The 24,867-nt window shown below is 38.3% G+C and overlaps 1 protein-coding gene and 1 non-coding gene across 2 annotated transcripts; both read left to right on the forward strand.

Moving 5' to 3' along the window:
* The first annotated feature begins 3,368 nt into the window (after nucleotides 1–3,368).
* Nucleotides 3,369–3,476, forward strand: LOC130977511 (small nucleolar RNA R71). The gene has a single exon (XR_009085200.1). It is a non-coding gene; the product is annotated as a small nucleolar RNA R71 (small nucleolar RNA).
* A 4,615-nt stretch (nucleotides 3,477–8,091) lies between these two features.
* On the forward strand, nucleotides 8,092–23,534 carry LOC130975442 (cold-responsive protein kinase 1-like). Its single transcript, XM_057900238.1, has 9 exons — nucleotides 8,092–8,260; nucleotides 17,802–17,857; nucleotides 17,946–18,029; nucleotides 18,251–18,371; nucleotides 18,946–18,997; nucleotides 22,337–22,442; nucleotides 23,107–23,171; nucleotides 23,265–23,324; nucleotides 23,474–23,534. The coding sequence occupies exons 1-9, from the start codon at nucleotides 8,092–8,094 to the stop codon at nucleotides 23,532–23,534; spliced, it is 774 nt and encodes a 257-aa protein (XP_057756221.1).
* The last annotated feature ends 1,333 nt before the right edge of the window (nucleotides 23,535–24,867 follow it).

The raw sequence follows: 24,867 nt of genomic DNA on the forward strand, positions 1-24,867 counted from the left end.
TCTCCTTCTATGTCAACTCCAACTGAATAACAGAGGTGACAAATGAGGTGAGGAAAGGCTAACCTTGCCAAGGTGGAGGACTTGTCCGCCACCTTATAGAGTTCTTGGGCTATAACCTCATGAACTTCCACTTCTTCTCCAATCATGATGCTATGAATCATGATGGCCCGGTCTAGAGCAACTTCGGACCGGTTGCTAGTGGGAATGATTGAGCGTTGGATAAACTCCAACCATCCTCTAGCCACGGGCTTGAGGTCATGCCTTCTTAGTTGAACCGGCTTCCCTCTTGAATCTCTCTTCCATTGGGCGCCCTCTTCACAAATGTCAGTGAGGACTTGGTCCAACCTTTGATCAAAGTTGACCTTTCTAGTGTAAGGATGTTCATCTCCTTGCATTATAGGCAAGTTGAATGCCAACCTTACATTTTCCGGACTAAAATCCAAGCATTTTCCGCGAACCATAGTAAGCCAATTCTTTGGATCCGGGTTCACACTTTGATCATGGTTCTTAGTGATCCATGCATTGGCATAGAACTCTTGAACCATTAAGATTCCAACTTGTTGAATGGGGTTGGTAAGAACTTCCCAACCTCTTCTTCGGATCTCATGTCGGATTTCCGGATATTCACTCTTTTTGAGTGAAAAAGGGACCTCGGGGATCACCTTCTTCAAGGCCACAACTTCATAGAAGTGGTCCTGATGCACCCTTGAGATGAATCTCTCCATCTCCCATGACTCGGAGGTGGAAGCTTTTGCCTTCCCTTTCCTCTTTCTAGAGGTTTTTCCGGCCTTGGATGCCATAAATGGTTATGGAAAAATAAAAAGCACTGCTTTTACCACACCAAACTTAAAAGGTTTGCTCGTCCTCGAGCAAAAGAAGAAAGAAGAGAGTAGAAGAAGAAGAAATGAGGAAGAAGGGAATGGCTTTGTGTTCGGCCAAAAAGGGGGAGAAGTGGTGTTTAGGGTGTGTGAAAATGAAGGAGTGAAGATGGGTTCAAATAGGTGTGAGGGGAAGGGTCATGGTTCGGCTATGGGAGGGTGAGTTTGGGAGGGAAAGTGGTTTGAATTTGAAGGTGAGGTAGGTGGGGTTTTATGAAGGATGGATGTGAGTGGTGAAGAGAAAGATGGGATTTGATAGGTGAAGGGTTTTTGGGGAAGAGGTGTTGAGGTGATTGGTGAATGGGTGAAGAAGAGAGAGAGTGGTGGGGTTGGTGGGGATCCTGTGGGGTCCACAGATCCTGAGGTGTCAAGGAAAAGTCATTCCTGCACCAAATGGCATGTAAAAATGCATTTTGAGCCAATTCTGGCGTTAAACGCCGGGCTGGTGCCCATTTCTGGCGTTTAACGCCAGGGTCTTGCCCTTTCCTGGCATTTAACGCCAGTCTGGTGCCCCTTTCTGGCGTTAAACGCCCAGAATGGTGCCAGACTGGGCGTTAAACGCCCAACAGCTAGCCTTACTGGCGTTTAAACGCCAGCACGCTCTCCTCCAGGGTGTGCTATTTTTCTTCCTGTTTTTCATTCTGTTTTTGCTTTTTCAATTGATTTTGTGACTTCTCATGATCATCAACCTACAGAAAACATAAAATAACAAAGAAAAATAGATAAAATATGACATTGGGTTGCCTCCCAACAAGCGCTTCTTTAATGTCAGTAGCTTGACAGAGGGCTCTCATGGAGCCTTACATTTTCTCAGAGCAATGTTGGAACCTCCCAACACCAAACTTAGAGTTTGAATGTGGGGGTTCAACACCAAACTTAGAGTTTGGTTGTGGCCTCCCAACACCAAACTTAGAGTTTGACTGTGGGGGCTCTGTTTGACTCTGATTTGAGAGAAGCTCTTCATGCTTCCTCTCCATGATGACAGAGGGATATCCTTGAGCCTTAAACACAAAGGATTCTTCATTCACTTGAATGATCAGTTAACCTCCATCAATATCAATCACAGCCTTTGCTGTGGCTAGGAAAGGTCTGCCAAGGATGATAGATTCATCCATGCACTTTCCAGTCTCTAGGACTATGAAGTTAGCAGGGATGTAATGGTCTTCAATCTTTACCAGAACATCCTCTACAAGTCCATAAGCTTGTTTTCTTGAATTGTCTGCCATCTCTAGTGAGATTTTTGCAGCTTGCACCTCAAAGATCCCTAGCCTCTCCATTACAGAGAGAGGCATGAGGTTTACACTTGACCTTAAGTCACACAGAGCCTTCTTGAAGGTCAATGTGCCTATGGTACAAGGTATGGAGAACTTTCCAGGATCTTGTCTCTTTTGAGGTAATCTCTGCCTAGACAAGTCATCCAATTCTTTGGTGAGCAAAGGAGGTTCGTTCTCCCAAGTCTCATTTCCAAATAACTTGTTATTTAGCTTCATGATTGCTCCAAGGTATTTAGCAACTTGCTCTTCAGTGACATACTCATCCTCTTCAGAGGAGGAATACTCATCAAAGCTCATGAAAGGCAGAAGTAAGTCCAATGGAATCTCTATGGTCTCATTTTGAGCCTCAGATTCCCATGGTTCCTCATTAGGGAACTCATTGGAGGCTAGTGCACGCCCATTAAGGTCTTCCTCAGTGGCGTTCACTTCCTCTCCTTCCTCTCCAAATTCGGCCATGTTGATGGCCTTGCACTCTCCTTTTGGATTTTCTTCTGTATTGCTTGAAAGAGTACTAGGAGGGAGTTCAGTAATTTTCTTGCTCAGCTGTCCCACTTGTGCCTCCAAATTCCTAATGGAGGACCTTGTTTCAGTCATGAAACTTTGAGTGGTTTTGATTAGATCAGAGACCATGGTTGCTAAGTCAGAGTGGTTCTGCTTAGAATTCTCTGTCTGTTGCTAAGAAGATGATGGAAAAAGCTTGCCATTGCTAAACCTGTTTCTTCCACCATTATTGTTGTTGAAACCTTGTTGAGGTCTCTGTTGATCCTTCCATGAGAGATTTGGGTGATTTCTCCATGAAGAATTATATGTGTTTCCATAGGGTTCTCCCATGTAATTCACCTCTTCCATTGAAGGGTTCTCAGGATCATAAGCTTCTTCTTCAGATGAAGCATCCTTAGTACTGCTTGGTGCATTTTGCATTCTAGACAGACTTTGAGAAATCAAATTGACTTGTTGAGTCAATATCTTGTTCTGAGCCAGAATGGCATTCAGAGTATCAATCTCAAGAACTCCTTTCTTCTGATTAGTCCCATTGTTCACAGGATTCCTTTCAGAAGTGTACATGAATTGGTTATTTGCAAACCATTTCAATTAGTTCTTGAGCTTCTGTAGGCGTCTTCTTCAGATGAAGAGATCCTCCAGCAGAGTTATCCAAAGACATCTTGGATAGTTCAGAGAGACCATCATAGAAAATACCTATGATGCTCCATTCAAAAAGCATGTCAGAAGGACATTTTCTGATCAATTGTTTGTATCTTTCCCAAGCTTCATAGAGGGACTCTCCATCCTTCTGTCTGAAGGTTTGGACTTCCACTCTAAGCTTACTCAATTTTTGAGGTGGAAAGAACTTTGCCAAGAAGGCATTGACTAGCTTTTCCCATGAGTCCAGGCTTTCTTTAGGTTGTGAGTCCAACCATGTCCTAGCTCTGTCTCTTACAGCAAAAGGGAATAGCATAAGTCTGTAGACCTCAGGGTTAACCCCATTAGTCTTGACAGTGTCACAGATTTGCAAGAATTCAGCTAAGAACTGATGAGGATCTTCTAATGGAAGTCCATGGAACTTGCAATTCTGTTGCATTAGAGAAACTAATTGAGGCTTAAGCTCAAAGTTGTTTGCTCCAATGGCAGGGATAGAGATGCTTCTCCCATAGAAGTCGGGAGTAGGTGCAGTAAAGTCACCAAGCACCTTCCTTGCATTGTTGGCATTGTTGTTGTTTTCGGCTGCCATGGGTTCTTCTTCTTTGAAGATTTCTGTTAGGTCCTCTGCAGAGAGTTGTGCCTTAGCTTCTCTTAGCTTTCGCTTCAAGGTCCTTTCAGGTTCAGGATCAGCTTCAACAAGAATGCCTTTGTCTTTGTTCCTGTTCATATGAAAGAGAAGAGAACAAGAAAATATGGAATCCTCTATGTCACAGTATAGAGATTCCTTGAGGTGTCAGAGTAAAAGAAAAATAGAAGAAAGAGGTAGAAGAATTCGAACTTAGTGAGATAGAGTTCGAATTGTGCATTGAGGAGGAGTGATACTCCATAAATAGAAGGATGTGAGAAGAGGGGGAGAGGTTTTTCGAAAATTAATTAAAAGGGTTTTAAAAACATTTTGAAAAACTTTAATTGATTTTCGAAAACCAAGAGTGGGAAAGAAATCAAATAATTTTTGAAAAAGATTTTGAAATTAGCATTCAAAACGGTATGATTGAAAACTTCTTTGAAAAAGATGTGATTAAAAAGATATGATTGAGAAGATATGATTTGTAAACAATTTTAAAAAGATTTGATTTTAAAAATTAATGACTTGCCTAACAAGAAAAGATATGATTCAAACATTAAACCTTTCTCAACAGAAAAGGCAACATACTTGAAATGTTCAATCAAATCATTAATTGTTAGCAAGTATCTTTGAAAAAGGAAAGAAATTAATTTTGAAAACATTTGATTGAAAAGATATGATTTGAAAAAGATTTGATTTTGAAAAACTTTGAAAACTTGAAAAAAAATTGATTTGAAAACAAAATCCTCCCCCTTGTGCCATCCTGGCGTTAAACGCCCAGAATGGTGCACATTCTGGCGTTTAACGCCCAATGCACTACCTTTTTGGGCGTTAAACGCCCAACCAGGCACCCTGGCTGGCGTTTAAACGCCAGTCTGTCCTTCTTCACTGGGCGTTTTGAACGCCCAGCTTTTTCTGTGTAATTCCTCTGCTGCATGTTCTGAATCTTCAGTTCCCTGTACTATTGACTTGAAAATAGAACCAAGATCAAATAAACAATGCATGCAAGACACCAAACTTAAAATTAGACACTAGACTCAAACAAGAAACATAAAATATTTTTGGTTTTTATGATTTTGAAATTTTTTTGGATTTTTCGAAAATTATATGGAAATAGAAAATAAAGGTTTCAGAATTCTTAATTTGGATTCCAGGAATCATTGCAATGCTAGTCTAAGACTCCGGTCCAGGAATTAGACATGGCTTCACAGCCAGCCAAGCTTTCAAAGAAAGCTTCGGTCCAAAACACTAGACATGGCCAATGGCCAGCCAAGCCTTAGCAGATCATTGCTCCAATAGCAAGATTGATAGAGATCAATAAGCTCTTGTGATGATCAATTGAAACCTCGGTCCAACAAGATTAGACATGGCTTCTCAGCCAGCCAGATTTCAACAGGTCATCATGAAACTCTAGAACTCATTCTTAAGAATTCTGAAAAATACCTAATCTAAGCAACAAGATGAACCGTCAGTTGTCCATACACGAAACAATCCCCGGCAACGGCGCCAAAAACTTGGTGCACGAAATTGTGAACAATACTTTTCACAACTCTCATAATCCCCGGTAATGAACCCCAAAAACTTGGTGTTCAATACCATGGCATAAACACAACTTCGCACAACTAACCAGCAAGTGCACTGGGTCGTCCAAGTAATAAACCTTACGCGAGTAAGGGTCGATCCCACGGAGATTGTTGGTATGAAGCAAGCTATGGTCATCTTGTAAATCTTAGTCAGGCAAACTCAAATGGATATGGTGATATACGAATAAAACATAAAGATAAAGATAGAGATACTTATGTAATTCATTGGTGGGAATTTCAGATAAGCGCATGAAGATGCTGTGTCCCTTCCGTCTCTCTGCTTTCCTACTGTCTTCATCCAATCCTTCTTACTCCTTTCCATGGCAAGCTTATGCAAGGGTTTCACCGTTGTCAGTGGCTACCTCCCATCCTCTCAGTGCAAATGTTCAACGCACCCTGTCACGGCACGGCTATCCATCTGTCGGTTCTCAATCAGGCCGGAATAGAATCCAGTGATTCTTTTGCGTCTGTCACTAACGCCCCGCCTTCAGGAGTTTGAAGCACGTCACAGTCATTCAATCATTGAATCCTACTCAGAATACCACAGACAAGGTTAGACCTTCCGGATTCTCTTGAATGCCGCCATCAGTTCTAGCCTATACCACGAAGACTCTGATCTCACGGAATGGCTGGCTCAGTTGTCAGGCGATCAACCATGCATCGTGTATCAGGAATCCAAGAGATATTCACCCAATCTAAGGTAGAACGGAGGTGGTTGTCAGGCACACGTTCATAGGTGAGAATGATGATGAGTGTCACAGATCATCACATTCATCAAGTTGAAGAACAAGTGATATCTTAGAACAAGAACAAGCGGAATTGAATAGAGGAACAATAGTAATTGCATTAATACTCGAGGTACAGCAGAGCTCCACACCTTAATCTATGGTGTGTAGAAACTCCACCGTTGAAAATACATAAGAACAAGGTCTAGGCATGGCCGAATGGCCAGCCTCTCAATGATCTAAGATAGCCTCAGAACAAAGATAGCTACCCAGATCCCTAAATACAATAGTAAAAGGTCCTACTTATAGAGAACTAGTAGCTTAAGGTTTACAGAGATGAGTAAATGACATAAAAATCCACTTCCGGGCCCACTTGGTGTGTGCTTGGGCTGAGCAATGAAGCATTTTCGTGTAGAGACTCTTCTTGGAGTTAAACGCCAGCTTTTGTGCCAGTTTGGGCGTTTAACTCCCATTTTGATGCCAGTTCCGGCGTTTAACGCTGGAAATTCTGAAGGTGACTTTGAACGCCGGTTTGGGCCATCAAATCTCAGGCAAAGTATGGACTATTATATATTGCTGGAAAGCCCAGGATATCTACTTTTCAACGCCATTGAGAGCGCGCCAATTGGGCTTCTGTAGCTCCAGAAAATCTTCTTCGAGTGCAGGGAGGTCAGAATCCAACAGCATCTGCAGTCCTTTTCAGTCTCTGAATCAGATTTTTGCTCAGGTCCCTCAATTTCAGCCAGAAAATACCTGAAATCACAGAAAAACACACAAACTCATAGTAAAGTCCAGAAAAGTGAATTTTAACTAAAAACTAATAAAAATATACTAAAAACTAAACCAAATATACTAAAAACATACTAAAAATAATGCCAAAAAGCGTACAAATTATCCGCTCATCATTCATGCTGTCGAGGGGGCCCGCCCCTTTTTTCTAGATGAAAATGATGAGCCTTCTTTCCCTCTAGAGTGGCAGAGGGATGTGAGACTGTCTCGCTATACTTGGGAGATGCTTGATGATGTTGAGCGTGCCTTTGTTGTTGTTCCTGAGGATCTATGGGGGAAACCACCCCATCTTGATACAAAAAGGTTTTTGAATGACCTGTCCTTGGTTCGGACCGTTTTGGGTACTTGTCTGACTTGTCTCTTATACTTGTTTCTTAATTTTTTCTTCATCTTATTGAGATTGTAACTCTTTGCTGTGGATGATTCTGTATTTGCAGAGATGTCAAAGAACAATGACCCTATGAGGCCTTTAAAAAGGTGAAGAAGGCAACTGCTGCTCTGAACATCTCGGCCAAGGTGGCCGGAGAGGGATCTTCTCAGGCCCTCGTGAAACCTCCTGTGCCGAGTTCTCCCGGGCCGAGAAAAGCAATTCCTACTCCTCGGTTTTGTCGGGTCGATCCTCCACAGATTTCTGTCGCTGCTTCTGGTGCTCCTCTTTTAAAAAAGTAAAAAACATTCGAGCCCTTTAACCTGGATACCCCGGATTTTGATGCTGTCGAGTTTGTTGACCAGCAAATTGCCCCCTATGGTGGGCTCTCCTTGGACAACGTATCTCTTCTTCAACATCTAGAATTTATCACCAAAAGTAGTGTGAAAATGGCACATATGGGTGCGGCTATTTTCCGAACAGTTCAGGGGATCCCGATTCATGCCACAAAATCCTTCATGGAGGAGGCCAAATCAGAATTTGATCGGATCAAGGGTCTGAAGGATGAGCTGGAGGTGAAGTTGGCGAAGGTAGAGAAGGAACTGGAGGGTGAGAAGGCCAGCTCTATTGCTTTGGCTGCTTCTTTGAAGTTGGATGAGGACATAGCACTGAAGCACAAGGATAGCTATGTCTCGGCTTATAGGGAATTAATGCATCTCCGGGATGATTTGGAAACTGCTCGGGTTAATTATGCCGAGCTTCAAGGTCACCTTGTGGGCAGCGTAATTGCCGCCTCCGAGAATCTGATGGAGCAGTTCCGGATTGTTGCTCCTGATGCTGACTTGACTCTCGTCGGCCTGGACAATGTTGTGAGGGATGGTAAAATTGTCCCTGATGACCAGGATGATGATGATGCTGACCCTCCCCCAGTGCCTTCTCTTAAAGTGTCGACCTCCTCGGTTCCTCCCGTTACGTCTGATCCGGATTGCCAGATTCTGAACCGGGATGATGGAACTGTAGATGCTGTGCCTATTCAGACTTTCCCTCCTTCTCCCCGTATTGATGCTGTCGGGAAGGCTCCAGATCTTGGTTGACCTCCTTTTTTAAGTATTTGTGTAAATAGCCCGGTTTGTGGGCTTTGAACTCTTTTTGTAAATGAGGTTTTGTTGACTGTTGATACTCCAGTTGCTATTTTTAGCAATTTTTTTGAAAAACAAAATGGTTTCTCTGGCTCTTGGGGTTGGCTTCAAGCAGCCTGTTGAGTCTTTGTTTTATGGTAATTGCGATATGCTTGCTTGCAGCTTTCTTTATCATTTACCTGGAATTTTCAGAGTTGTTTTTTATCCATCCTCTTTTGATTGCTTTTGTGGCGAGGTCAAGGTCTATCGGGTCGAGTTATCTCCCCTCTGTTGGTTGATCTTCTCAATTGATCTTTTTGAGCAACCCCTTGGGATTACTTTTTGTAACTTTTTGTAGCTTTAGTCCGACTTCTTCATGTCAGTCCCCGTTTCGCTACTAGGTGATCCTTTTTCTTAGATCTTATTCAGATATCTTTTGAGGTTTTACCTTTTGTAACGTTATTTTTTCGGGCCGACTTCGTCATGCCAGACTCTATCAAGTTATTTGATAATCCTCTTTTTTGGACCTTGTTCAGGTCTCTTTCAGGGATTATCTTGTTTTGTAGGAGACCGACTTTGTTAGGTCGATCTCTTCTAAGTTGCTTTTGTAATCCTCTTTCTTGGACCTTTGTTAGGTCTCTTTTAGGGATTACTTTTACAACTTGTCTTGTAGGAGACCGACTTTGTTAGGTCGATCTCTTCTAAGTTGTTTTTGTAATCCTCTTTCTTGGACCTTTGTTAGGTCACTTTCAGGGATTACTTTTACAACTTGTCTTGTAGGAGACCGACTTCGTTAGGTCGATCTCTTCTAAGTTATAGCAATTCCTCTTTAATAGGGTTGGCCAGACCTCTTTTCAGGGATTTGCTGATAACTTGGGTTGACTTGGTCCGACTTTTTAGTGTCAGCCAGTCTCTTTAAGTTATTATATAGCAATCCATAAGACCTCGTCAGGTTCTTTTTGGGATCACTTTCGATAACTTCTTGCATTATTCTGTGTTCATCTTTGCCGATTTGTAGACAGTTATTTCTGTCCTGGTTTAATCGACCTTTAGGTGAATCGCGTTTTCACCTTTGTCGGTTGATCATTCCTGTCGAGATCGTATAGTGAATCTGTCTTTCACTTTCTGTTCGATCCGTTGCTTTATAATCGGACGATGAATGCTTCAGATTAATGCGTCTTGGGAATTTGTAGAATATCTGAAATGTATTTTATTTAAAGAAAGTGCAAATATATACAGGCGGAAGTTTTTCATACCCTTAAGTCGGATTAAAACTTAATCTTGACGCCTCATTAAAAAACCTTTTCAGGAAAAAGAGTGCATCTTGTGATGAGACCTTTTATCTTTCCTAACTATAGTACCTTCTTAGGTTACAGGCGTGCCATGATCTGGGGAGTTCTCGTCCCTCGAGTTCGGACAGTCTGTAGTAGCCCCTCCCAAGTACTTCTGTGACTCGGTAGGGTCCTTTCCAGTTGGCTGCCAGCTTTTCTTCTTCGGGTCGAGTTGTTCCAATATCATTTCGGATTAAGATGAGATCATTCTCAGCAAAACCTCTTGGCACTACCTTTTGATTATACCTGGAAGCCATTCGCCGCTTTAGTGCTTCTTCTATGATCCGAGCACTTTCTTGGATTTCCGAAAGTAGGTCGAGCTCTTCTCTTTGAAGTTGAGAGTTGGTTTGTTCATTGTAGTGGACTACTCCGGGAGACCCTTCCTCTACTTCTATTGGAATCATTTCCTCCACTTCGTATGCTAATCGAAATGGTGATTCGTTCGTAGTAGAATGGGGGTTGTTCGATACGCCCATAGGACTTGTGGAAGTTCCTCGGCCCAAGCTCCCTTTGCTTCTTGCAGTCTCTGTTTCAGCCCGGCCAATATGACTTTGTTGGCCGCTTCAGCTTGTCCATTGGCTTGGGGATGTTCGACGGAGGTGAACTGGTGTTTTATATTCAAGTCGGCCACTAGTTTTCTGAAGCCTGCATCTGTGAATTGGGTGCCATTATCTGTGGTGATGGAGTATAGGACCCCGAACTTTGTAATGATGTTCCTATATAGGAATTTCTGACTTCTTTGAGCAGTGGCGTTGGCTAGGGGTTCTGCCTCGATCTATTTTGTGAAATAGTCTACCCCCACTATGAGGAACTTGACTTGTCCCGATCCCTAGGAAAAGGGTCCGAGAAGATCGAGTCCCCACTTTGCAAATGGCCAGGGTGAGGTCACGCTGATGAGCTTTTCCGGCAGAGCGATGTGAAAGTTGGCATGCTTCTGGCATGGTGGGCAAGTCTTTACAAATTTGGTAGCTTCCTTCCATAGAGTAGGCCAATAGAATCCCGTCCGGAGTACCTTTTTGGTGAGAGCTTGCGATCCGAGATGATTGCCACAAATGTCGCGGTGTACTTCCTCCAAGACTTCCTTTGTTTTGGAGGTCGGTACGCATTTTAACAATGGTGCTGAGATCCCTCTTTTGTATAGGGTGTTGTTTATGATAGTGTAGTACTGTGCTTCCCTTTTTAACCTCTTTGCCTCCTTTTCATCTGTAGGGAGCGCATCTATTTTGAGGTAGTTAATTATGGGGGTCATCCATCCTTGATTCCGACCTGTTATGGCTAGGACTTTTTCTTCTTCTGATATTGACGGGTTCTGTAGTATTTCCTGGATGAGGCTTCTATTGTTGCCCCCTGGTTTGGTGCTGGCTAGTTTTGAGAGTGCGTCAGCTCGGGCGTTTTGCTCGAGGGGTATGTGGCAAATCCTATATTCGCCGAGTTGTCCGAGCTGTTCTTTGGTTTTATCCAAATATTTTTTCATAGTAGGATCTTTGGCTTGGTAGCTCTCTGTTATTTGTGAAGTAACTACTTATGAGTCGCTGTAGATATTGAGTTTCCGAGCTCCCACTTCTCTAGCCAGCTTGAAGCCAGCTAATAACGCTTTGTATTCCGCCTGGTTGTTTGAGGCCGGGAATCCGAATTTGAGGGAAAGCTTGAGTTGGCTTCCTTGGTTGCTTTCAATTATCACACCTGCACCACTTCCGGCTTTATTTGAGGAACCGTCCACGTATATATTCCACTCTATGGGGATCTCCAGGGCGTCTGTGAATTCTACAATGAAGTCGGCTAGGTATTGTGATTTGATGGCTGTCCTGCTTCGTATTGGAGGTCGAACTCGGACAACTCAATTGCCCATTGTAGGATTCTTCCTGCTAGATCTGTTTTCTGCAATATCCCCTTTATGGACTGGTTGGTCCGAACCTTAATGGTATGCGCTTGGAAGTACGGGCGAAGTCGTCGGGATGTGAGTATGAGAGCGTAGGCAAACTTCTCTATTTTCTGGTAGTTCAGCTCTGGCCCCTGCAGTGCTTTACTAATGAAGTAGACGGGTTGTTGCCCACCCTCATCTTCTCTAATTAGTGCTGAGGCTATTGCTCGACTTCCTACTGTGAGGTACAATATGAGCGGTTCCCCTTCTCGTGGTCGAGATAGGATAGGTGGCCGTCCCAAGAATTCTTTGAAGTCTTGGAAGGCTTGTTCACATTCCGTTGTCCACTCAAAGTTCTTTCCCTTCCTTAAAATAGCGTAGAAAGGGAGGGATCTTATCGCTGACCCTGCTAGGAATCTGGATAAGGCTGCCAGTCTCCCATTGAGTTGTTGTACCTCTTTGACGTAGGTTGGGCTCTTCATGTTGAGTATGGCCCGGCATTTATCTGGATTTGCCTCGATTCCTCTTTGTGTGAGCATAAAGCCCAAGAACTTACCGGCTTCCACTGCGAAGGTGCATTTAGCCGGGTTAAGTCGCATGCCATGCTTTCGTATGGTGCGAATACTTGAACCAAGTCGGACAGTAATGTTTCTTCACTTTGTGTCTTTATCAACATGTCATCCACGTAGACCTCCATGATTTTTCCGATGTGATCTGAGAAGACCTTATTCATTAGCCTCTGATAAGTATCTCCCACGTTCTTAAGGCCGAAAGGTATTACGATGTAACAATAGTTTGCTTTGGGTGTTAGAAATGAGGTTTTTTCTTGATCTGGTGGATACATTGGGATCTGGTTGTACCCCGAGTATGCGTCCATAAACGAGAGATACTTATATCCCGATGAGGCATCTACTAGAGCGTCGATGCTTGTAGTGGATAAGGGTCTTTTGGGCAGGCTTTGTTGAGGTCGGTGTAGTCGGTGCACATTCGCCACTTCCCATTTGACTTTCTCACCAAGACGATGTTTGCTAGCCATAGTGGGTACTTAACTTCTCTTATGAACCCTGCCTCTAGTAGTGCTTGCACTTGTTCTGCTACAGCCTGAGATCATTCCGGCCCGAGTTTTCTTCGTCTTTGTTGTACCGGCCGGGATCCCGAATAGACTGCCAACTTGTAGTTCATCAATTCGGGATCTATGCCTGGCATGTCGGCAGCTTTCCATGCGAAGAGATCAACATTATCTCGTAGGAACTGTATGAGTGATTCCTTTGCGTCTCCTTTCAGGATCGTGCCAATATTAGTTGTCTTATCCGAGGTGTCTCCGATCTGAACTTTCTCTACTTCACCTTCGGGCTGTGGACGGAGTTCTTCTCGTCTCTGAACTCCGCCAAGTTCGATTGTGTGGAACTCTCCTCCTTCGCCTCTGAGGTTTAAACTTTCGTTATAACAGGGACGCACCATCTTTTGATCTGCTTTTATTGTAGCTATCCCTTCTGCAGTTGGGAATTTTATACATAGATGTGGAGTTGAAACTATTGCGCCGAGTTGATTTAACGTCGTCCGACCTATTAAGGCGTTGTAGGCTGAGCTTATGTCAACCACGATGTAGTCTATCTTAAGTGTTCTGGACTGATTTCCCTTTCCAAAGGTTGTATGTAGCGATACGTATCCCAGTGGTTGTACTGGGGTATCCCCAAGTCCGAATAGGCTGTTCGGATATGCTCTTAGCTCTTTTTCTTCTAGGCTGAGCTTGTCGAAGGTAGTTTTGAATAAGATATCGGCGGAGCTTCCTTGGTCAATTAATCTACGGTGGAGGTTGGCGTTTGCCAGTATGATAGTGATGACCATGGGGTCGTCGTGTCCCGAGATGATTCCAGATGCGTCTTCTTTGGTAAACGTGATTGCTGGGATGTCTGGCGCCTCCTTTTTTCCTTCGACATTGTATACTTCTTTGAGGTGTCGCTTGCGAGATGACTTGGAGATTCCTCCTCCCGCAAATCCGCCGTGTATCACGTGGACGTGTCTCTCTGGTGTGCGAGGTGATCGTTCAGACCGTCCGATATCTTCATCCCTTCTTCTTTTTCTTGACTCTTCGTCCCGGTTGGCCAAAAATCGATCTAGTTTTCCTTCTCTTACTAATTTTTCTATGACGTTTTTTGAGTCGAAGCATTCATTGGTAGAATGTCCTCGAACTCGATGATACTCACAGTATTCGTTCCGATTCCTTCCTCCTCTTTTGCCTTTGAGTGGCCGAGCTGGGGTATTTTTTCCGTATGGCAGACTTCTTTGTAAACATCTACCAAGGATACCCTGAGAGGGGTGTAGTTACGATATTTTTTATTTTCTCTCCGGAGCGATCTTCCTTTTTCTTGGATTCTTTATCTTTATCTCGGTAGGCAGAACCTAACCTCGAGGCTTCCCCAAGTCGAGAATTCTCCTCCATGTTGATGTATTTCTGCGCCCGTTCTTGTACTTCATCCAGGGATGCAGGGTACTTCTTTGATATAGATTGGCTAAACGGTCCTTCTCGTAGGCCATTTATGAGACCCATAATGGCAGCTTCTGTTGGTAGACTTTGTATGTCCATGCATGTTTTGTTGAATCTTTCCATGTAGTTACGAAGACTCTCCCGATCTCCTTGCTTGATTCCTAGTAGGCTGGGTGCGTGTTTAGCCTTATCTTTTTGTATGAAAAATCTGGCCAGGAACTTTTTGGCCAGGTCATCGAAGCTTGAGATGGACTTCGGGGGTAGGCTGTCGAACCATCTAATGGATGTCTTGGTAAGAGTTGTTGGAAAGGCCTTGCAACGAACTGCATCTGAGGCGTCAATGAGGTACATTCTACTTCTGAAATTGCTGAGATGATGGTTGGGGTCTGAAGTGCTGTCATACAGAGTCATATCCGGAAGTTTGAAGTCCTTTGGGATTTTGGTCTTCATAATTTCCCTGGTGAAAGGATCTTGATCCTTGCGAGAGCTATCCTCTGGAGTGGATTGAGTAGCTTTAGTTTTGAGATCGGCTTCGAGTTTTAGAAGTTTATCTTCTAATTCTCGGCGTCGCCTTATCTCCCGATGCAGATCCTCTTTTTTTCGCGTTGATGTTGGGCTTCTTTCTCAAGTTGCTTTAATCGATCTTGAAGCGCCTCTATCACTCCTGGATTTGATGAATTTTTGTCCCCGTTGGGCTCCGGAGTATCTTTGAGTGTAACATCCGCGTTCTTGTGCGGCGTTCTATCTTCCAAATCTGAATCGTGGTCGTTGTCATGGTCGTCCGCCATGGTGATGAGATGACTTCCAGGTTTCCCGGCAACGACGCCAATGTTCTAAGGGTTACCTGAAACTGGAGGTCGATCTCGGACGAGATCTTCTGTACTAGTCGGTGCTAACGTGTCCGGCTGGTGGAAGACGGCCGGAGCGGTCGTGTCCAACTTGTTGGACTGACTGCACTGCTGATCCCTTGTCACCGAAGGGTGGGAGGTACCTGCAAGGGACTCCGATGCTTAAGTTAGCAAGGGTATTAAACAGTTATTGAGTAGAATCAGAGTATGAGTTATACCTAGGTGCTCCAGTGTATTTATAATGGTGTAAAGTGACCTTTTTAGATAAGATAAGTTAGTTATCTTATCTTATCTTATCTTCTAGGTGAGGTCAGCTTATCTTTCATGGGAACCGCCCTTCCCTCTGTAGGCTTGGGCTGCCTTAGGTTTTGGGGCGTGTTCCTCTATTTGGGCCCTTCTTTGGGCTTTTCTGATGACTTGGCCGAGCTCTTTGGAAAGAGGTCAGGTTGTCCTGAACTGAAGAGGTCAGTTGTTTGTCTGTCGAACATCCCTGGTCGGACAGCTCGACCAAGGGTATAAACAGTAAATTATGTATGTATTAAAAAAATGTTACAAAATAAATGTTGTGTTTTTGAAACTAAAGAAAAAAAATGTTACAAAATCAAGTTATATTTTGTAACCAAATTTTATGATAGAAAAAAATATATTGTTAAAAAATATTTTAAAGGTAAAAAATTGTTATCACTTTTGTAACAAATTTTGGTTTTTGTATTAAAAAAATTTGTTACAAAATATTACTTTGTATTGTAACCATTTTATTTTTTATTACAAAAACTTTTTGTAACGGAACATACTGCAATAATCCTTTTTTTTATAAATTCTTTTGTTTCGAAATTCATATTTTTATAACATTTTTTCTTGTTACAAATATTGCTTTTTTGTAGTGCATTTTGTCAGCGCTAGAATCTTTTAAGTACCAATTTAGTATTTACCTCTCAAAAAAAAAATAACGGTTTAAAACTGCTATAATTTACTACATAAGATTAAAAAAATTTGAAAGTTAAAAACACTTTAAAAAATAATTCATTGTTCAACACAAAATATGCAACTTACAACTTCGTCATATTATGTTGCAATTGCTTTATAAATCTAAAATTACCAACAATAGTTTACACATGATATAAGTCTACAATATAAATAACAAGTTCATATACCTGCATTCACACACTTAAAAAAAACTCTAGTGTATACATAGCATCAAAATCCAACACACATGAAAGGTAACTCTCTAAATACATGTTAGTTTGGTATTGCGTTTGCCATATTTACCAATGCCATTATATCAGCTTGATGTCCTTTTCAGTTGGACCAATAATTTGATAATTACTTTCAAAATCTTCTTGCTATCACTGTTATAATCAGGTCAATTTATGTTTGGTTCAGGTAAATTAACTCCAACAATCAAATATTTAAATTCAACATATGATACGATGACAAACACTTGTGCTAGTATGATAGTAGATCGAAAACATCACTTGCATACTTATTTTATCAATCAAATACCTTGTTTGAAATTGAATGAAATCACCAAATACTAACACAGGCTATTTATACTGAATATTTGTCACTCTCTTTAATATTTTGTGTTCTATGCTTTGACAAAGTATACTCTTTAAGTTCCTCAAATGATATTGCGAAAGGAACAATAATACATAGATCCTTACAAACAAAACTCGCACCCTTAAATGTTTAAAATAAAATCTGACCATTGTAATATATTCTCAAACTAATACCGTCCTCCATTTTATATTCTTATTAAATTCACTCAAGCAAATTTCACTACAAGATTTCTGCTTGTTTATGGAAATTTTTTTGTGGAAGTTTTAAAAAACCTCCATAACATATTTTATTTATGGCAAAATATGACCTCCATTAATTAATGCTAGTTTAAATTCCTAAGTCCAATTGCCCAAACAAATAGCCAGTCCCTAATCTACTCTGATTAAAGCCAAACAAATTTAACTCCAAACAAAAATTTGTCCAAAAAATTAGAAGAGGAAAAAGAGTGAGAATAAAACTTTATATCTACTCGCCACCACCGTATTCATCTCTTCATCATTGTCACCATCAAGTTCGTCGTAGCGTCTGAGATTAGAGGGAGAGTAACCTCGTCGTTGCTGCCATTCATGTCCTCATTGTTGTTGCCATCAAGCTTCTATATCAATCCATTGTCTCATTCTATTTCAGAAATAAATAAAAAGCTTATGCTGATAAACCAGTAAAGGGTATACATGGATTTGAATACATCACCGAGGAATTTAGTTACTATTTCTTCTCTGTGTATTTAAGTAATGGAATATCTAACCGAGGAAGGTGATTTCTGCAGGAAATGGTAGCAATACATCACAAACCATTGCCATCATAGTTGTTGTTGCTGTTGCTGCTGCTATTTTGGTGTTCAGTTTTGTGTACGTCTATTCAAGAAAGAATTTTTAAAGTAAGTGTTGAATGTTGACTACTTTGCTTAATTTTGTGATGCATATGCTCCTAAAATTTGAAGTGGCAACATTGTGCCAACTGAATTGTTTCCATCAAATCTTAGAATGATTCCACGCATTAATTACTCAATCATTATTTATTGTAAGGGAAGAAAAGAAAAAATAGGAGAATTCAATAGCCTTTCTATTCTAGTTCTACCTTAAGAGATGTAAGTGTACTAAACTACTAACTCACTAGTTATCCTTATTTCAATTGTGATGCTGATGATTCGGATGAAAAAATCATAGTTGATGAATCATTACAGTTCACCTTTGATACCATATGAGTTTCTACAGAGGATTTCTCATATTCTAATAAACTAGGAAAAGGTGGATTTGGATCTGTTTATAAGGTAAAATAGTGCTATTTCACTCCAATAGATATCATTTCTTTTTATTTTATTTTTTATTTGGTCAAAACATTGTATGATATATTCTCAGGGTAAGCTCTTCAATGGACAAATGATTGCTGTGAAGAGGTTATCAAAGGACTCAGGCCAAGGAGATATGGAATTCAGGAATAAAGTGTAGTTATTAGCTGAGCTTCAACACCAAAATTTAGTTAAGCTTCTTGGTTTTTGCTTGAAATTAAGTGAAAGGTTACTTATCTATGAATTTTTTCCCAATAAAAGCCTTGATTACTTCCTATTTGGTATATCTTTATTGGTAACATGTTACTTTCTTCCCTATGATTTTTATCTTGTGCTTATTTCTATATTCTAATATTTGAATTTTATTGTATGTAGGAGGGTGCGAAAGTGAATATTAGTGCCGATGGAGCAACTCCTTTACATATTACAGCTAATAATGATAGTCTGAAAATTATAAATTGCTTATTGAAAGCTAGAGCTGATCCTAATGTGTCCGGTAAATCTCTTTTCCTAGATTATATTGTGCATTTGTTTCTAATAGGCTTCAAGCTAGAAACCAAAAATTCAGTACTAACACAAGAGAATGTTCTTATTTTTTTTGTTAATACTTTTTCAGCATTGTTGGAAATACCCTTGTTTGTGCAACTGGAAAAGATCCAAACTATCGTGGCATGACACTGATGCCAATGTCCATGAACTTAAATGGCACTGAAGGGAAGAATAAAATCTCTCAAGAGTTTCAACTTTTTTCGAATTAATTGTGAAATTGTGTCATCGTTTTCATGCTGACATCAATAATTTGCTTCTTCCTTAGATGCGTTACCATCAAGCAAACCAAAATCTCATAAAATGGCAGTTGCTTTTGGCTTGAGTCTTGGATGTCTCTGCCTTGTTTCGGCCTTGTTTTTTGGTAGAGGCACAAGCACAATCAACAAGCATTCATTATTGATGTTAAATGTACTTTCCAATTAGCATCATAGCTAGCATTTTTTTCTTCTTCTTTAATTGAGTACTATAATAGATCCTTCAATTCATATACAATTTAATGTTGAATGTTTTTTATGTTTCAGACCGACATCACAAAGAAGTATACCTTGGAAACTTGAAGGCTTACTGCATGATGTTACAAAAAATTCTTGGAGTCAATGATACTCTATTTTTAGGACCATATAAACTTCATTACATTTCTGCTACTTTGTAATCTAATATGTTTTGGCTCTATGAACTATTTTACTTGTTGAGATTTTTTTGTATCTCTTTCTGTAGATATAATACATCTATAGTTAGAAAATTCTAATTTATAGACAAGGAGCTCTGATGCAATCTTCACTACAAGAAACACCATTAAAATCGACGGCCAAATCGACGGCTTTGCCGTCGATAATATTAAAAATCAACGGCATAAGTTATCGCTTTTTATCTTGTCAATTTTTTGAAATTCTAATAAAATCGATGGCTTGCTAGTCCGTCGATAAGTTTTCAATAAAATTGACACCATTTTCATCGATAATATGAGTCTACGATTTTTACATATTCAATAAAATCGACAAAGTAGCCGTCTATTTAATTATTAAGATACCGACAAACATATCGTCAATTGTTTATTTTCTTTTGTCTATTTTAAATTTAAAAAGCGACAAGAGTGCCGTCGATTTTAATAGTCATATTTTTTTATTTCTTTTTCATTTGAAAAATAGTAGACATTTAATGCAAATAAACTTTTAAATATAAAAATAAAATTTATACTAAATATTAGATAACGAGGCAACTAAACTTTTAGATATAAAAATAAAATTTATACTAAATATTAGACAATAAATTTACAAACTTATCAGAATAATAAATAATCTTCTAACATAAATATTCAAGACAATATAAATAACTAAACTCAGACTTATATTCTTCTAAATTGCAATCCACTAATGATACAAAATATTCAAAACAAATTAAATAACCATACTCGTACTTGTCTAAATAGTCTTCATCTGAGTTATTGAGATCGTCAAAATTATCCTCTATCTGAGAATCCTGCAGTTATCCTGGTGGCTGCAGGATAAGTGGGAGATATGTGTGATGATTGATCATTTGCTATACATAGCAACAATGTAACAATGTTGTACAAAGATATGTTACTTCAAATCTTCACCATTTTTCAATTGCCACCTCTAGGATCCAGTATTTCCCTCTCTTCAGCTAAATTTAAACCTCAAATTTGGTGAACTTTCTTCTGTTTTACCTTGCCCTCAGCCAAGTTAGGTGTTTCTTATGTAGTTTCATATTTTTCACTAGTTTTCCATTTGATTTCCCACAGCTTAGTAGTCTTCCCAATTGCTATAGGCACAGCCCTTCACTTTAATTTGGTGTCATTGAAATCTTGCATCCTTACACATGCCACACATCAAATAAAATGTGACTTGGAATAGGAATCAATATAATACATCAACTAACCCTTCATTATCATCACTATTTCTTTATAACAAATTTTCACAAAATTACTAGGACTCTTTCTAATATTTTTAAATTTGTTTACCCTTTTGTTATAATTTTTAAGAATTACATATAGTATAAGAGTGACGTTTATTATAAATTCAAACTAGCTAACAGAATCATGTTGTACAACAAAACAAAAGTTTACAAAAAGGGTGTTTGTTTTTACTAATTTGAAATGTCATTAAGTCTGTGTACAGTATATTATTATTAGAGTTTAACTAATATGTATAATTAAGATACATAATTAGTTTATCATCAGTAAAAGAAGATTATCAAACTGAAAACCTGATAGAATGCTAATATAAGAGAATTTTGCCCTGAAATTAAGTCATTAAACAAATAAAAATTTTAGCTATACCCAGCTCTAACATTTAATCTATATTGTAATTAAGAGAAGCATTTAATCTACTGCCATTAAACTGAGTATACAAAAATGATATCATTATAGTAACTAGGACTTTCTACATTTGTGCTAAAGTATGTTAACAATGATTCAACTAAGACACTAATATGACTCCTATATTCAAGGAAAAAATAATCTACACTACAACCATGACATTGAAACTTATTTGGTGGTTCTAAAATATATCTGCCAGGTATGTATCATCATCATTCACTTAAACACAAAATATATATACTCACCACATTAATTGGAACATGCTAGTGTAGTGTAGGCACTAGCTACTTCTAATGGAAATCAACACTTAGGCTTATCCCTTCCAATTAAACAGGATCTACCTACTATATATTATACCATGAAAGCTATGTTAGCTTCCGTAAATAAATTCCAATTACATGTATCATAATAAATAGGATTGCCTACTTCAATTGAAATATTTTAGTTATAGTGAAAAACTACTTGGATAGCTCCTGCATATTGATGCACGATAGTAATTGATAAAATGTCATGCATTGCTATAGCACCTGCATAGTAATGTTAATCAGAGGTACTAAACTATTTTATAATGGAATCAACAAAAATAAATATTTATTGAGTAAAACAGGAGCAAGGAAGAACTGTCCACTCTAGAGACAAAACATGTTTAACTTCTAATAGTATTTGGTAACTTCCTCAAGCATAACAGAACCAAGTTAACCAAATTTGATGGTTACAAATATTTACAAGCAATTCATAGCCTATTTTCAACAAGAGACTCTAATTGATATCATCTAATGGCTTTATATTAAGTAAAATTGCAACAAAACTAAGAAAAGAAAGCAGTTTCAACTGATAATAACTAACGATGTGATGTTCAATTTTTATATTATTAATATAAGTCAAATGATACACTTAATATTGCTAATATAAGTCAATAACTAATGTAGTACAGCTAGTTGCAGTCTAATACAGGTCCAGCCAAAAGAGATCATTAATAGAATAGGACACTTAGAGCAAAATGGCTCTTACCAGCTTTCATATCTACACTTATGCAATTTTGTTAATTAACAAAATCTAACAAAATAAATATAAGAAATAAAGCATAATGAATACTTAGTACCTTGCTTATTGGAATATTTTGAGGTAGGCTATAGATCACAAAATAGAAGAGCTTTCTTGTAGCAAAATGGCATCAACATGGCTTGGTTTAACCTGGTCTTGCACCACTAAAAAGAAAATAAATTATAGAGTTAAGATTCAATCTAAAACAAAAGAAAACAAATTAAAGTCGCTCAATATAAATAGAATCATTGAAAAAGTAGTGAATAAAAAAAATTTGAGTTTATGCTATAGAATAATTGAAGTGAATCTGAGAAATTAGGGATTGAAAAAATTAGATACTAGGTTCTTCTGTACTTTTTAAGTTGCTTTAGGATCCAAATTTGATTAATGATTAGTACCAAATTAATCTTTGAAGACCTATTCTGTAACAATGCTGAGCAAATTTTTATCCAAATAATTGATGAAAAATCAATGAAGAACAAAAGAGAGAGAAAAAGAGAGTAAGTGAGTAACTATTTTTGATTGAACAGCAACAACAACAGTGCAGAGAGACGAAGCGATAGAACAGTGGAGCGACAGCTGCATGGTAGCAGCGAAGCGACGGCGGCGCGGCGACAGTGGAGAAGGAGGGTTGAAGTATGCGAGGTGAATTTAGGGTAAAATAAGGGTTGGTGAAATAAAACGGTGAATTTGGGAAAATGAAGGAAACGCGGGGAGTGAGTGGGGAAAAATTTATTTTATTAATAAAAATCGACAGCATATTTGTCGATTTTAATTTGAAAAAAAAAACAACACATTAAGTATCTATTTTATACATTAAATCCACACCATTTATTTGATTTTAGAAAGCAATTTAGACCGTTCAAATTTATCGATGAAAACATTGTCGATCTTTTAAATATAAAAATAGACGCCATGTCCGTCGATTTTAAAATAAAAGTATTTTCAACCCCTGATTCGTCGACAATATGACGATAGTTAAGACAAGTTTAATGCATCATAAAAAAATCGACGGCCAGGCTATCAATTTTATTATTTTATTTTTAATTATCTTCTTTTAAAAATATCGACAGCAAGTCGTCGAAAAATATCGACGGGAGAGATAGCCGTCGATTTTTTGCATCAAAAAATACACTTTCTCTTGTAGTGTTTAAATTGTGACAAAAATTGATCACTTCAAGCTGTGGCAGTCCTACACAAAATGTAGGTCTACCTAATTCTAATTGTTTCTCTTGTGGATATTATTTATTTGCTTTCTACCATCTTACTACTCCTAAAATTTCCTTTTTGAGTTTCTTAGGTAAAGGGAAACCAGTTCTTGTATGATATTGTGGCAAATGGTCGCAATGAAATTAATGTTGATAAGTACATACTTTTCTGCCTTTCTTCCTCGTCTTGTATGACTGCTATTGATATGTGTGCTTTTTATAATAATACTATAAAATTCATGATTTTCAGGTTTGAGTACATTGTTCGTGATTGTCGTGCTTGTGGCCTAAGTTGCAACTTTCCTGAAAGGTATTTATTAGGACGAATGCTTTGAGTTTGACATCCAGAAATGTTACTCTACTCTTCATTCCTGAACTATGCAGAAGCATCCATACTTTATCCATGTTTCTTTTTTCAAAAGGGATGATAACTGAAAATAATTTTATTGTATTTTGCAGATTGACGGAGACAATGCAAGTCATTGATGATGAAATATGCTATCGTGCCAAAGATTGTTAGTACATTCTGAAATATTTGAGACTTTTATGTAATTAGATGGTATTGAATATTGAAGTTATTATTTTATTTTATTTTTTAAAGAAAAACAGTAATAGTTATGTAGAACAATACTATATGCAATTATGTTTAGAATTATTGACATTGAGAATTTTTTTTATATATATAGAATTATGTCTTATATTGAGTAATTGTGTTATAAAAGATTTAGTTTTTAAATTTTGATATTAAAAAATAAAATTTTAATTTGAGAGTATATAAATGAGATGAGATTAGTTAATGATTTGAAATTAAAAATAAATAAATAATTATAAGATTTGTGGAAGTTTAAAAATCTCACAAAATAATTAATTTTGTTAAATTAAAAAATTAATTTGTGAGAATTTTAAACTGCTACAAAAGTTCAATATAAAACCTCCACTAAATACACACAAAATTCTCAAAAAAAATCTCCAAATCTTCACAAATCATTTAATAGAAGTTATAAATTTCTACAAATAAAAAAAAACTGTTGTAAATAAACAAAAAATTTGTAGTATTTACATTATCTCTCCTAGAAAGAAGAAAAAACTCATCGAAAAACTTGCAAACGAGGAAGGAAAAACTCAACAAAGAATATTGAGGAAGAAGACCCTCTTTGCCCCCTTTTTGACTTTGCTTTATATTTTTTAATCAAAGAATTACAAAACACCTCCACTGAAAATGGCAAAACGGTCCTCCCGTACTGGAAATTCGTTCCGGACTTTTTTTTTTCTTTTTAATTATAAGAAAATTCTTCTCACTACAATAATACGCCAAGTCTATTTTGTGTTTACAAAAAATAAAGAGAAAATTAATTACAAATTAGAAATGAACACAATTTGTTGAAATGGTTTTGTGTTTTCGAAAAATAAAAAATAATTGCAATTCGTATGTAATATATTGCATATTTTTAATTCGTCTCATATCTATATAAAATATCAAATTAGTCCATATATTTGAATTTCAAACCTCGTCCTCCCTCCTCCCCCTCCTATATAACAAATTTAGCCCAATTATATAGAAGCCATGTAACTGAATTAATTCAGTTCAAGGTTATCAAGACAAATTAGATTTTCTTCATTTGGTATATAGGAGTGTACATGCAAATCTTAATTGCTCACCTAATTCACACAAGTAGAGGGTATACATGTAATTTCAAGTATATATAAATGCTCTAGTTTCTAGAGAAGAGTAAGTGGTCCTAAATAGTAATGTGAAATATGACATGCTGTTGTTTGGTTTAAAAACTCCATAGGCCCCCACACCCAACAACTAAGTCTCTTTTTGTAATTTCCTTAATTGTTGCCATATCACT

Source organism: Arachis stenosperma, chromosome 4 (assembly GCF_014773155.1).
Source record: "Arachis stenosperma cultivar V10309 chromosome 4, arast.V10309.gnm1.PFL2, whole genome shotgun sequence".
NCBI classification, from domain to species: domain Eukaryota; kingdom Viridiplantae; phylum Streptophyta; class Magnoliopsida; order Fabales; family Fabaceae; genus Arachis; species Arachis stenosperma.

Bases quoted from the DNA above. Each gene is read 5' to 3' on its own strand.
- LOC130975442 (XM_057900238.1), top strand. From the start codon at position 8,092: ATGCATCTCCGGGATGATTTGGAAACTGCTCGGGTTAATTATGCCGAG. The intron at 18,030-18,250 runs GTGTAGTTATTA...TATTGTATGTAG, and splicing joins ATATGGAATTCAGGAATAAA to GAGGGTGCGAAAGTGAATAT. The intron at 18,372-18,945 runs GTAAATCTCTTT...TTTATGTTTCAG, and splicing joins AGCTGATCCTAATGTGTCCG to ACCGACATCACAAAGAAGTA.